The following is a 13,839-nucleotide window of genomic DNA, read 5'->3' on the forward strand; positions in this document are numbered from 1 at the left end:
CTTTCAGGAAATACCACACACATGTATTAGAATTCGATGGCGCCGGAGGTTGGTCGTTTAGAACCTTAGAGAAGGACGCTCCAGCCATCACACCCACTGTACCACGCATTACAGACACTAACACGCCAAGCCAAGATAGTGACAAAGAACCGACCATCGAGTGATCGTCGCGCCAAACCATGATAGTGATAAAGTACCAACCATGGACGTGATAGCATCATTAGTATGTGTTGGGAATTTCTGTAATGGTAATGACTATTTAGTAGCAGGACATTAAAATATAATGATGTGATGGGTTTCGTGATGATTTTGCGACATTTGTGATATTGACTTGTATTTAATTGTAAATGCACATATTACATTAAATGGCGGTTACATCGTTAATGATTTCATTGAAAAAATATGAAACTGATGATAGTGATGAAATACTATCTGTTTCGTATAAAAATGACACCCGGACTTAATTATAATAGTTTTAGTTAGTTAGATTTTTATCACCAATTCTTCTAAAAATGATTATAATGATTGGGACCATCATAAAAATAATTTCATTTAATCACGCATTTTAAATAATAGTTTTTTTAATTAGACATGTATTTTTGTCATAATAAAAAAAAATCCTCAACATAATTTACACAAAAAAAATTACTCGTTGTCTATAAACTCGGTTAACGGACGATAATTATACTTAAATTATACAGATTAATAGCTAGTAACAATGTGCTATTAGCAATTTATTTACAATTCTTATACATGTGTGACATTTAAAATTGTCATATCTGTGTTAGTTTATTAAGGATAGGACGTTTAAATCCATTTAGCCTCTCTATCGTATTCTAAAACGTTTATAAAACGTTGTCACATCAAAAATTTTACTTGATTAATATAAATAAATATAAATATTAATACAATGTTACAGTAAGTATCATTAAATGTTTTTTATTTATATTTCTTTTAAGTATTGCTACATAATTTGATCTTAGTAATTCTTTACTATTATAAATTGTTAATCACACATGGAAAAAATAATCTTTAAAATGTAAAAAAATGGATTAAAGATATTGTGTTAAACTGTTTTTACTAAATTCTAACTTTGAAATAAATTACTAGGTTTTAGATTGGAAAATAATAAATATCTAGGTTAAAAATAAAACGATTAAATAAAAAGCTTATGATAATGGAAATGGAATGAAATGGAATGGAAATGGAACGAGAAATAAAGTTAATTTCAATAAATGAAACTATTATAGTTTGCATATTTTTTATTAAGAAATTAAATAAATATATATAAAAATACTTTAGTATTTTTAATATTGGGTTCTAGACTAGTTTGTTTTATATTAAGACAAACGTAAAAAATACTAGTGAAATTAATAATGATCCGATCCAAAAGTAATTATAAGGAATCATTAAAATGATATAAAAATGATGATAGCAATAATAATAAATGTAGCAATAATGATAACTTCAAATCAGAGCGTTTTTAAGGAGTATTATTATATTGTGTTATCCATTGCAGCCGTAAGTCATGCGTTTAGTCCCCATTGGGGATATGAACTATTATGAATTATTCATGTCACGCTACATTAGTCGCGGCGTTGACTTCCGCCACTCTGCTTACAATATTTTATAAATTAAGCAGTGAATTGTAAAACAATGTGTCTAAACACTAGGCTACTACTATGCAGGCTGAAAAAAACTATAAATAAATTAACAGTGTAATGTTTTTCATCAATTTCCAAACTCAAGCCAATTACTTTATGTATTGAAGTATACGTTTTTATTACGAGTCGATATACTAAAAGACGTTTAAATTTTACTACGTTCCTCTTAGAGTATTTTTAGTTTAAATAATTGCGTAAAATTTTTACTTTGTTTTTGAAAATTGATAATAGTTTTTGTTAGTTTAAAAACTCATTAGAAGGTTTTTTTATGAATGAAATTTTGACTGTACTGTATATAATCATCATTCGTAATAATTTATGATTATAATGATGATGATTATGATCATAATGATTTGTCTATCATATGAAAGTCGTCATCTATGTGTAAATAAACTGTATTTAATATTAAAATAAAACTTGTTCATAAAAACTATATATGAATCAGTTTTATTTGTAATTATAAAAAGGTGATTTTAACAAATAAATATATTTGACGTTTACGTCATTAAAATATTAATGGGCTATTTTTAATACATTTGTGTGTAAAATTAGAATTTGCATAATTGTTTAGTTTTCTTTAAAAAAATAATAAAACCGAAAAAGGTACACATTTTGTTCATTTATAAATTAATTAATATTATCCTTATATTTTTTCTTATTAACTAAGAAAATTAAAATGTAATAATAATTGTTAGTGTTTTTTTTTATTTTTGGTGTAAAAGAAACGGAAGTGTCTTGTATTATGTGAGATTATCAAAGATGGCTGTTGATTTTTTTTTATTAACTTTTATACTATTTCATTATTATTATATTTATTTGTGTGAATATGTGTATAGTGTATATATTTGTAGTGTTTCGACAGTGATGCTAGAATAAACGGGGTTTTTATAACTTACTTTCTTGTTTCATTTTATGTTAATATTAATTAAAACGTGTTTTAGTAATATAAAGCAAATTTAAAGTCCGATGGATGAAAGTAAAAATAAAGAATATATTATAATAGTTTTATTTAAATAAGCAAGTTATTAATTTAGTCATATTATGAACAAAACAAATTTCAATTTCAAAATTTTATAAAATTGTAATCGTTACAAAAATAAATAGTGGAATCTATGAATGGTTATATAAAAAGGATAGTAATAAAATAAAAAGCTTACATTTACTTAAATATTTTTATTGAAATTTTATTTAACATATTATAAATCTATAATACTTAGGCACTGAAGTGCGAGTGGAATTATTACATTAAGTACAGATAATATTCACGCAAACAGTTACCTTAGTTCAAAGGAAATTTAAAAAATACTCAGTGAAGTTAAAAAAACATCTTCAAATCAAAACATCAAAATAATTAAATACAGAGCAAAAATATATTTGACATGTGATTTTTCTGTTGAACTATTTAAAAAAAGAAAATATTTTTTTTTAAACTCAAGCAGTTTCATATAACATAAAATTAAAGTTACTTACTTATAACTTACAAAAAAAGTTACTAGTTGTCAGAAAAAACGGCTTTTACAGAGATTTTTTTTGAGAATCACAATGGTTTGAATAATACAAATTAATATTATTCTAATAACATATACTTAGCTATTTAAACTAACGCCTGAAAGTTTTAACATCTTTATAATTCTAACAATTAAGAAACATTAAGATTAAATGACGATTTATATATACAAGCGAGGTATTCTGGGTTACATTATCTAACGTCACTTAAATAATCGTAAATTTAATAACATCACTAACAATTATGTGATAATTTATCATACTTAAATATTTCGGTACACATTTTAAAGAAGAATGACATGAAAATATTTCTTTACCTAATGATAAAAAATAATTTATGTTAGAGTACCTAACTCTTAACTAACCCTATTGTATTATGTATGCTTTCTAAAGCTCTCATAAAGTGTTATTTACCAATATTATATATTTAAATGAGCGGCTTTTGTTTTGTTGTCCATTTTATATTTAATTATGCGTATATATTATATTACTTCGATACATTAACATGATAAATTAACTTGGACCAAAGTCCTCTCATATCCATTGACTGAGAAACTTACTTATCATTTTAAGTTCGTTTATTTTACGTATGATTTATAGCACAGATATGCGTATCTTTTGTACATAACATGCGTCTTATTTAAACATACCTAAGTCGTTAAATACAAGAATGTATATGTTAAATAAAAAAAAACAATGTTTGTATGGGAGAAAGTGCAAATCATGTAAAATTAACATAATGAAAAATATATATATTTCGCAATAACAGGTCAGTTTTTAAATCAACAAGACGTTCTTCTTTGTGAATGTATACCAAAATGTATTATATTATCCTATATAATTAAATTGATCTGGCGTATTTCTTTAAGTTTTTGGTTAAAAAAATTAAACTCTACGCAAATTCAACTAACAATTATTTTATATTTATATCATTCATCAAATATTTATTTTATATTAGCTAAAAATAAATAATATTAAAAACTAATTTTATGAATGAAAACTGAATTTTTATCTTAGATTTTAATGAAGATCTATACTCTGTAGGACACTATTTAGGTAAGTAATTATTTCAATGATCACTTAAAATAAAATTTAAATAAATGCATAGTTTGATATATCTTATAAATAGATCACAACAAGCTTAAATTATAAATTAATTTAGAAAATTATAATATGTTATATCACATAATTTTAATTTATAAGTAGAATTATATCACCCAGAATTCAAAACATAATATAATATTACAAAGACATTTATTATCTGTATAAGAAGCTGTGAAGAAGAAATAACAGTGGAATGTGAAGATTTTAAAGTTCATAAATATTTAAAAAGACGGAAATAGAGTTATAACAATTAGGTATTAGTTAAATATAATTAAATTAGTATGTAAAATACATTAATATTTATTTATAAAAAATCCTATTTTTCCACATTCCAGCATTATTTATGTTGTGTATTTTGTCATATTCACATTTTTTTATAAAATATATAAAATGACAGTTCTAAGTTTTAAAATAATATTATGATTTCTTAAGAGTTTCTTAACACTCTGCCTACCCTGCTGTGTGCGGGATACAGCGTGAAACTGATTTACTTATATTAAGCGATTGATATGACATTCAAATAATATTTAGATTTTTTAAATTGCTAGGTGTTCTAAAAAGTGACTTTCATTTTATTAAAATGTTTATCTCTTCTTATCTTAATGAGTAGTAAAAATTAATTTACACTTAAGTAATAAATCAATGCTTTCTACTTTTGATCTATTAAGAAACATTGTGTGCAACTCAAAAAGATCCCTTGAAGATTGAGGATTGAGAATTGAGCCAGCAGCAATTCCATCTAATTCTTATATTCAGACATTATTTAAACAAATATAAAATAATAGGCATTTAAGCTATAAATAGAACTAAGAGATTCAAGGCTACATACATCCACATGATTCCACCACCATATTGGGTAAAGTCTTCTGCGTGACGCTGTTATTAGAGTCCATATATAATAGTTGTAAGGAACTAAACGTGGTCGGAGCACAGCATGGCTTGAACTCAGCCTTCATTTCATTTGAAACCGAGTAGAAGTATTTCTAGAACAATTTACAAAATAAGTTAGTATCTAGAACTCGTATTCAGAAGCATTATTAACGTTATTTTAAGAAAATAAAAAATATTTACGTAAATTTGTTTTATCTTCATCTGTTTCGTCGATTGTTTGTTGTAATTATTAATTAAGACATCCTACTAATGTGTTATTTGACTACATTCTTGTATTGTGACAGTTAATTACTACATTTTTCTATTACATCTTAATAAAAAGTGTACGAAAGAAAATGCCATTAAAAAAAAATAAACAAGATATAGATAGATACTTATAAAAAAAAGTGAACACTCACCTTTATAATATTAAAATAGTGACTATCAGCCTGCGTTACAGCAGAGATGGGAGCACAGGTGCCTTTACAGAAATACGCATGATAACCATCTGGTCGTATAATCCAATCGTCCCAGCCAAGTTCCTTGAAGCTCACGTATAGGGGTTCCCTACAGCATTCACTGGTGGTGGCTCCACATTCCAGGGTCCTACCGCGACGTCGTTTACCAGCATACTTGGTATAAACTACTAGGAACGGTCGGTGTTTCTCGTGGAATGATAGAGGTGATCGGCGTAGCTGTTGATATAAAAAAATTGTGTTTATATTGCTAATATTTAAAAAAAGGTGCGTGTATCGTCATATAGTGCATATTAAAATATCTTGTAATTTTGTTATATAGTTAGGATTAAGAGCAGCGTTAAGCTCCGCCAACTGCTTAATGTCTCGAATTAGACAAGAAAGGAGAGTGGTATTTATTTTTTGCTCATTACATATTCTATTTAACAATACAGTAAGAAAAGTGCGTTCATTGAGTACTTTGTTTTTATTTGCGATTCTCTTATATCTTACAAGGAAATAAAAATTATGTCAGTTTGGTGATAATTCATAAATATAAAACATCTTTATCTGCGAAAAATGAGTAAATTGTTTGTTTTATCAGTTAATTGATAAAATATCTAAATATTTGGTTAAAAAAATATATAGGTTTTAATAATGTAGCGGAAAAAAATATTTTATTTATATAATAATAAAAGTCTGATAATAAAAGGTAACAGAGCTGGGTTATGAAAATATTTCATTCCCTCAAGTGAGAATCGAACCTAAAACTTATTGTGCTTACAGTCGCACAGTTGTGCCTCTACGCCATTCACTGGCTTCTAATAATACATAGTTATATGTCAACTTCAATGTATATTGTCGTACCTGGCAAGTCCTACAAGCCACGTGTAAAGTATGCAGCTTCTCCCTGCCTTCCAACCACACTCGGACCGCCCACGCGAGCTCGACCCGGACCCAGCCCTCACCCACGTCAGTCTCCTTGATTGCTATAGGCTTGGTCTTCTTGAACTGTTGCTGGCTGTCCCAGTGTGCTGCTTCAGAGATTACGAAAGTTTGATTGTATTCGTCGAGAGGATCGCTTTCCTGTGGAAAAACAAGTGATTTGTTAGAAATTGGTAGTGGGAATTGAATTGTATATGAAAGAAGCAATTCAAGCACTTCATATTTGTAAAAATGATGCTATTGATTAATTATTTATCAGTTATAAAACAAGTCTGGTTTAGTATGGGTGTTTTATGACAACACATTTTTTTAGAAACTCTAAATTATTTTTTTCTTTTGTAAGAAACTCAAAGGAATATTCAGAAATTCTTTTATTTTATTCTTTTCTTTTATATTAAATTAAACGCACCTTATAAAACCACAGTTCCACCACCGTGACCTCCTCAGGCTGCACGTCAGGGGGCAACTCAAACTGTAGACACGTGAAAGGATACCGTCCGGACGTCAGACATTCACCTGGAACAAGCAAAATACATTATTTAATTTAATTATATTACAACCATATTTATCTATATATAATTCTTTTGAGTTTAGTCTCAATTAGCTAATTTGGAGTTTATGAAGTCAATTTGAAATATCACATACACAGCCTAAGCTAACAAATGAAAAAGCTAAATGCTCTTTTTCTTTGCCAATCCATTAAAAGTATAAAGTATTATTAATTTTACGATACAATAGCCCCGAGGCGCGCGTTAATTAACTATTTCACTAATTTGACCTCTTGACAACTGGAACAAGGAATGACCTCTGAGGCCACTACGAGATAAATAAATACCCATATTCCACAGATGTAAATAAAGTTTATCTCCGAGAGAACTGTTTTCGAATACGTATATTAAGTAAATTAGTATTGGGACCAATCGTGGCGCGGAGGCACAAGCGTGTAAACGCGATAGGTTGTGGGTTCGATTACTATTCAAAGAAATGAAATATTTAATATTTTCATTTTCTTGCTCCGGCAATGAGGAAAAGCACGGCGTAGAGTTCCGCCAGTCAACATGCAATGCCTCCGGAAGTGTCTTAATGAGAACAGAGTGTATTACCACTAAGTTCCCAGGCTCCCCCTACCTAAAAAAAACATATCTATATATAAGTTCCTAAAGAATATCTATATATAAGTTCCTAAAGAACTCCAAAGGAATTAAACTATATTTAATTGAAATATGTTTTGGAACCCAACCCTGCTAAAATCCTAAGCAAACGGAAAAAAACGGTCCCCGCGTATATTTGAACTCAGAACCATCGTGCTAGATGTTAAATAAATATTACACACTTATTTATAAACATAGCTTCCTTATTTACATATTTCGCGCGTTAAAAAATACATATTATTTGTAAATGTTTATATGTAGTTTGCGTATCAGCGAGCACGCGGCTACGGCGTGATAACGGCAGGTTAAATTAAATCTCCACTCAGTCAAACGAACTAAGCTACTTGTGATAAGAGTGCGCTTACGTTGGTTGTTCTTGAGTCCTTTTAAAAGAAGTATTTTAATGTAATTAAGATGTTTTATGCTCTTTTATCAGCTCCATATTCCGCATACAGCAGGCTACGCAGAGGGATCCTAATGTTAAGACATTCCGCTTCCCACTTTCAGCCGAATTTTTCTAGGCATTGCGAGTTGAGTGGCGGAAACCAACCCTGGGGCTGGTGTCAGAGCGAGAGGTGCTGTTGTTATAAAATGTGAAAAATATATTTGTAAAAAATATAATATAATTATTCCGTTAAAAGACAGATATGATTTTTATTAAAAATTTGAATCTTTTACTCTATCTGTTATCTGTTATTTTTAACTAAGGTAAAAAAAACTATAGGTATTTATAAGATAAACAGAAATAGAGTAGAAGGATAAATACAGAAGTGATTGAAAATTCGCTCAGAACTTAACTTAAGAACCCAAAGGTGTGTTATTCAGTTGCACACATATACATTAACAATCGGGATTTCCCCTTAGATTTTTTTTATAATTACTTTTTAAAATGTAAATCAGAAGCAATTGAAAAAAAAAATAAATGAACAGGATACGATACGAATGCAACAGGGAATTCCTAAATAATATTTATTAAAAACACACAACTGAGGTAAATGAACGAATGAACGAGAGAAAAAAATAACATTCAATAGCATAAAGTATAAACAACTTGAAATAATGATAACCCAGGAATGCTAGTGGTGGACGACGATTGAATCAAATTTTAATTTTACCATATTTCTGTTGTCGTTCACAAAATAATATTATTTTGCGAATATTAAAATAAGAAAAAGAAATACTGACGATCCACGAAGTCCAAGATTTGATAAGCATGTCAACTTAATAAGTAAAGAAGATAAATTCGATGAAATTACAACCAAGTGTAGGCTTCTAAGTAGGGATCCCGTGAAATGTCAATTTAAAGTCCCATAAAGCCTTAAACGTAACGACTAGAGATTCTTTCTCTCTTTCACTTTATTTAGTCAAAATCGACATTATTCTACTAATCTCGATTATTTTAAAAATGATTCTTGTAATATAATCAGTATAATGTATTTCCACACAAATATAATATACGTTATATTGCAGAAGAACGTTAGGGAAGATTACCTATATAAGTGAGCAAAACACTATTATGTTCTAGTTATAGGTAGGTACCCGACCCCATTCCAAGTCACCCTATACTTTATAAATAAATGAAAAATAACTTATCCCTAATACTTTCTACTTGGACTTTGTACTGTGACATACAAACGAAGCTAAACTATTATTATATACTAGCTGGGCCCGCGACTTCTTCATATAACTTTGTTGTTTATGAATTAGTTAAAATATAAGAAGCACTAAAATAAATGTTAAAGGAAACTTATCTAAAACTATTTAAATTGGTTCAGCCGTATGTGAGGCTAGCGTTTGGATTCTATTACTTTCATAAACACCTAATAGGCAATAATTTTTTTTACGTATTCTCCATGTACAGACGGAGATCAGTTACTTTTATATGTATAGATCTATCATTCCGTTGGGCAACATTATAGCAGCAATTAACACTATGAACCAGGATTCGAAGCGGTTATTTTGGGAACGGCTCCATGGTTATCAATATGGGGCACGCCGCAGTCGTAATTAAAAAATATACTGCCCTATTGAACCTGAATAGTATTTTAGCTGTCTTATCGGACAGTTAAGTGTTGTGATTTGTTTCTTACGAATATTTGCTTTTTAAAGAAATGAAGAGACGAAAGAGAGAAAGAAAGAAGAGAAATGACAAAATGGTGACATCTCTTCGTTCTTCACTTTTGATTATATAGAGACCTCGTGCTTTAATATAAACCAAGTAATTTCATAATCAGTTTGAAAAAGTAAAATTATTTTAAATATAAATATTTAACTTGTCTCCTTAATGTAATATTTAAGTTTATATTGTAAGTACATAATGAGCTTTTAATTATCTTGTTTCGTTATTCTATCAGAGGGAACACGTTGTTCTAAAGAGGATTTACTTGAACTAATCTTAACATACTAAAGAAACTTAATTGAAGTCATAATAATTACCAAAATAAAGGTGACAGTGTCATATCTGTGAAATATTAACAATTGGGCTTATCACGCGAGCGTATGCTGCGAGACTGAAGATAGAGATCGACCCCACTAATTATTTATTAATGAAAGAGGTCGACGCGATACCCAATACCCATATAATAGTATCTCATATGCCCCAAAAATAACTTGAATCGAATAAAATAAAATAATAGAATAGAATAAAAGAGAAACGAAATGTATGGTTAAAATGTTTATATCTAAGCATAATAATAACGAATCATTGGTTTTTTTGCTATTTAAATTAAAATTAGGAGATTTTGTAAAAACACCGAATATGAAGATAAAGAAAGAGTATAAAAAAAACTAAATTGAACAACTTAGATTTAGAAATGTAACCAATAAATGCCAATTTGTACAACTTAAAAAATTATGTTGAGCGATAATATCAGTATTTTTTCTTTTTTTTGTACCTTCAGGATAGGGTAGGCAGAGGGCACCTAGAGTTAAGGAATTCCGTTCCCTACGCACTGCCTAATTTTCGAGACGTTGTATATTGATTGGCGGAACTCTACGCCGAGACTTATTCCACAGCGTGGATATGAAAATATTAAATAAAATATTTCATTTACAATCCGTAAACAAGAAAGTTAAATAAAATCGGTTGATACAAATAACTTAAATATTGCATAAGCTAGCCGGCATGCAGTGGCACGCGCTCGCGTATACGAACACTAGTTTCTTAAATTATCACTCAATATATTTTTAAATTAACGGTTAAATTTTATCTTATATTTATAAATTGTTAATTGAATTTATTTAGTACTTGTGGGAAAATCTCTTAACGTCTTTAGATCTTAAAGATGGAACGTAGATTCCAGAAAACAATTCTTAATGCAGTGCTTAGTAATTTCTCTCTGTTTTCGTTGTTTGTCGAAGTTTTAGTTACTTTAGTTAGTTTTAATTACCATCTTTAAGATATTTGTTAAAATATTTAAAGAGATATTTGTATTATTTTTTCTAAAATATTATGTCTTTTAAGCTTTACACTGTATTCCATGATTTCACATTTCATAATTTCGATTTAGTTTTCATTATTTAAAGTGTTTTAAAATCAAAGTCCAAAATCGGTAAAAAATGTTATTGAAAATGAAAGAACCTTCAATATTAATTACATATATTATGCAATAGTATTATTTACATCAGTTCCAAAGTCCATATATATATTAAAACAAGCATAATATTTGAAATGACTGCGATGCAGTTTTACTATAGACAGGTTGTCGCGTGAGTGTGAAGTTCAAAGTAAATTAGGTAAATAGGTTAGGTATATTGCATTCAATATAGACGAAAATATTCTATAATAAAATAATACTATAACATTTATGTATATATTCTATTTAATAATTGTACTAAAAATCTTTTTGATATTTTGATTTAAGAACCTCCAAGTTTATTAGGAGAAGCTTTATCGAGCTTTATCTTTTATTTAACGGTTTTCCCCGTTTTAGGTTATTATAAATTTAACGTGATGTACTAAATTATACTGTATATACCGCTTCGCACTGTATATACCGCACCGCAGAAGCTGGTGCGTTTACAGGCACTTGTGAACCTGCGCCACGACTGGCTTTTATGGTGGATACGTTTGAACGTATCATTTAAACGTTTTATTTAATATTATATTGAAATGTAAAAGATTACTTAAGTTTCCGACGATACTTATTTATTACTATAAAACTTTAAATATATATGTATATATAATATGTCTTAGTAACCTTATCTGTTTAATAGTACAAGCCATATAAACGACGTATGAAACAATAACCAATTAAATTAATTATAGTATATCTATCATAATTACTGTTTTAAGCAGAAAATGCAATTAAGTTCACATATTGAAATTAGTAATAAAAGTTTCAAATATTAGACCTTGTGCCCTCTTTCGTTGCACTCGTATAGTACTGAAAAATATTGCAGGTTCATCCTCATTATGACCTGAATTTATGGCTATCCTAATTATCCTATTATAAATGTGAAAGTTTATGAAGATGGATGTTTGTTCTATTTTTATGCCAAAACTACTGAACAGATCTAGATGAAACTTTGTATATAGTATATACATTAGAGTAAGCCATAAGCTACAATTTATGTAGAGATTTTGTATAATTTGGTTATCGAACAAGGCGCAGCTCCCTAATAATCAATAAAAAACATATATATAATATTACCTTCCACTGGAAATATAATCTTCTGTTCAGTCCTTCCGTAATAATCATCGAACTCTGGTGGTTTATCAGTTGCCTGATCGTAAGTGACTCCTTGGGCGACTGGCATCGGCAGGCTATTGACTGGCACTGCCACATCCGGTTTCTTATTCAGCCTTAGTTTCTTCAAAATTTGCTGTTTAACAAACTCAATCCTAGCTTCAGTAAGCACGTCTACACTAAGTTCCGAATTTGCACATATAGCACAAGCCCGCTCCCCTAAACTAGATATATATATAATGACTAGAACAACCACACGAACTAACACACAATTCATCTTGCTATAGGTAAATTCCTTCGTCTTAATAAATTGAAATAGTATAAAAGATCGAGACACATGCGTATCAACGGTCGGTGTACGACTGCGCCGGCTCATCGTGCTACACGCTATTATAAAGAGGGGTGTTCCGTGCTGATAAGCTAGGGTTACTGATAACGTGTGATAAGGGAGCTTAGTAATTGTTTAATGTTGATTTAATTAGCTTTTTTTTTCTTTTGAATGTTTTGATTGGTTTTATTAATACTTTTTTTTTGAAGAAATTAATTGAAATTGATATCTATAACTTTTTTATTGAAATAACATAAACACTAAATGTTAACTGAAGCTTGTCAAAATACAATAGATAAACTCTTAAGTTTCTTGAGGCAGTTCTCAGCTTCAGCTCTCAATCAAGGATTTCGATTAAAAATATATAAAAAATATTATTTTTAAATAAATCTCTTTTCAAAATTATACTCAATTTTACTACCATTAAATAAAAAGCTTATTTATTAGGTAGATTTCATATTCATCCGGTTTTTATATTCATTTATTAGGTAGATAAATCCTGGTTCTTATCTTTTTTCTTTAATTCCTTTTAGATCATTCTTCCTTTTTTATTATTTTTCTTCCTTTTACTTCTCACTGACTGAGGTAAGACGCACGCACGGCCGTAACCGCTGATGATAGAAACGTGGAATTTGGACAGATGTTAATTTTGGTAATGTCATCTACATACTAAGAAGGGGTTTTGAAAAAATTTTATCTTAAAAGAATGAAATAGGGCTTGAAAGTTTGTATGGATTTCTTTTTAAATCAGCACCGATTTTTATAATATTTGAAATTCAGACTTGAAAAATATTTAATTACACACGTGTTTCACGGTTTTTAAAAAATCACCCCCCAAATTGAAAATAATTTTATAAATATATTTAATAAATAAAGTTCAAGCGGGCGAAGCAGCTCGGCTGACCTAGTGTGGATACCGCAAAAATTGTACATATAAGTACATTGTACATACAGTTTGACAAGCAGTTTGTTAAGCATCTTTTAGTTTTTATTTCTTAACTTTTGATGTACCTAGTTTTATTAACCGCTCTATTTTCCGCCAATACTTAAGACGATTTAGAAATTTCGCTACGTTGGAACAGTCCAAAAATTTTCGCAATGACGCAATTCTGTGTAAATGTTCTCTTC

The 13,839-nt window shown here is 29.0% G+C and overlaps 2 protein-coding genes across 3 annotated transcripts in view; one reads left to right on the top strand and one right to left on the bottom strand.

Moving 5' to 3' along the window:
* Abcd1 (ATP binding cassette subfamily D) overlaps positions 1-2,559 on the top strand; it is a 56,495-nt gene extending 53,936 nt beyond the window's left edge. For both annotated transcript variants that reach the window (XM_085202043.1, XM_085202042.1), the window contains one exon: positions 8-2,559. In XM_085202043.1, the coding sequence (XP_085058169.1) occupies positions 8-164 (157 nt within the window). In that variant the 3' untranslated portion in view covers positions 165-2,559. The remainder of the gene's footprint in view (positions 1-7) is intronic.
* A 1,952-nt stretch (positions 2,560-4,511) lies between these two features.
* Positions 4,512-12,733, bottom strand: LOC146529565 (protein dawdle-like). Its single transcript, XM_085202044.1, has 5 exons — positions 12,348-12,733; positions 6,954-7,060; positions 6,467-6,685; positions 5,564-5,839; positions 4,512-5,257 (listed from the first exon to the last, which is right to left on the bottom strand). Exons 1-5 carry the CDS (start codon positions 12,658-12,660, stop codon positions 5,096-5,098), a joined length of 1,077 nt encoding a protein of 358 aa, XP_085058170.1. The 5' UTR covers positions 12,661-12,733; the 3' UTR covers positions 4,512-5,095.
* Positions 12,734-13,839: the final 1,106 nt, after the last annotated feature.

Source organism: Heliconius melpomene, chromosome 18, assembly GCF_056956725.1.
Source record: "Heliconius melpomene rosina isolate 202511_hmr_F chromosome 18, ASM5695672v1, whole genome shotgun sequence".
Classification (NCBI taxonomy): Eukaryota; Metazoa; Arthropoda; class Insecta; order Lepidoptera; family Nymphalidae; genus Heliconius; species Heliconius melpomene.

What these genes read in the sequence shown, in the direction of transcription:
- LOC146529565 (XM_085202044.1), bottom strand. Translation starts at nt 12,660, where the DNA reads ATGAATTGTGTGTTAGTTCGTGTGGTTGTTCTAGTCATTATATATATA. An exon ending in GATTATATTTCCAGTGGAAG is followed by an intron (nt 7,061 to 12,347) that starts GTAATATTATAT and finishes TGCTTGTTCCAG; the next exon opens with GTGAATGTCTGACGTCCGGA. An exon ending in TGGAACTGTGGTTTTATAAG is followed by an intron (nt 6,686 to 6,953) that starts GTGCGTTTAATT and finishes GTTTTTCCACAG; the next exon opens with GAAAGCGATCCTCTCGACGA.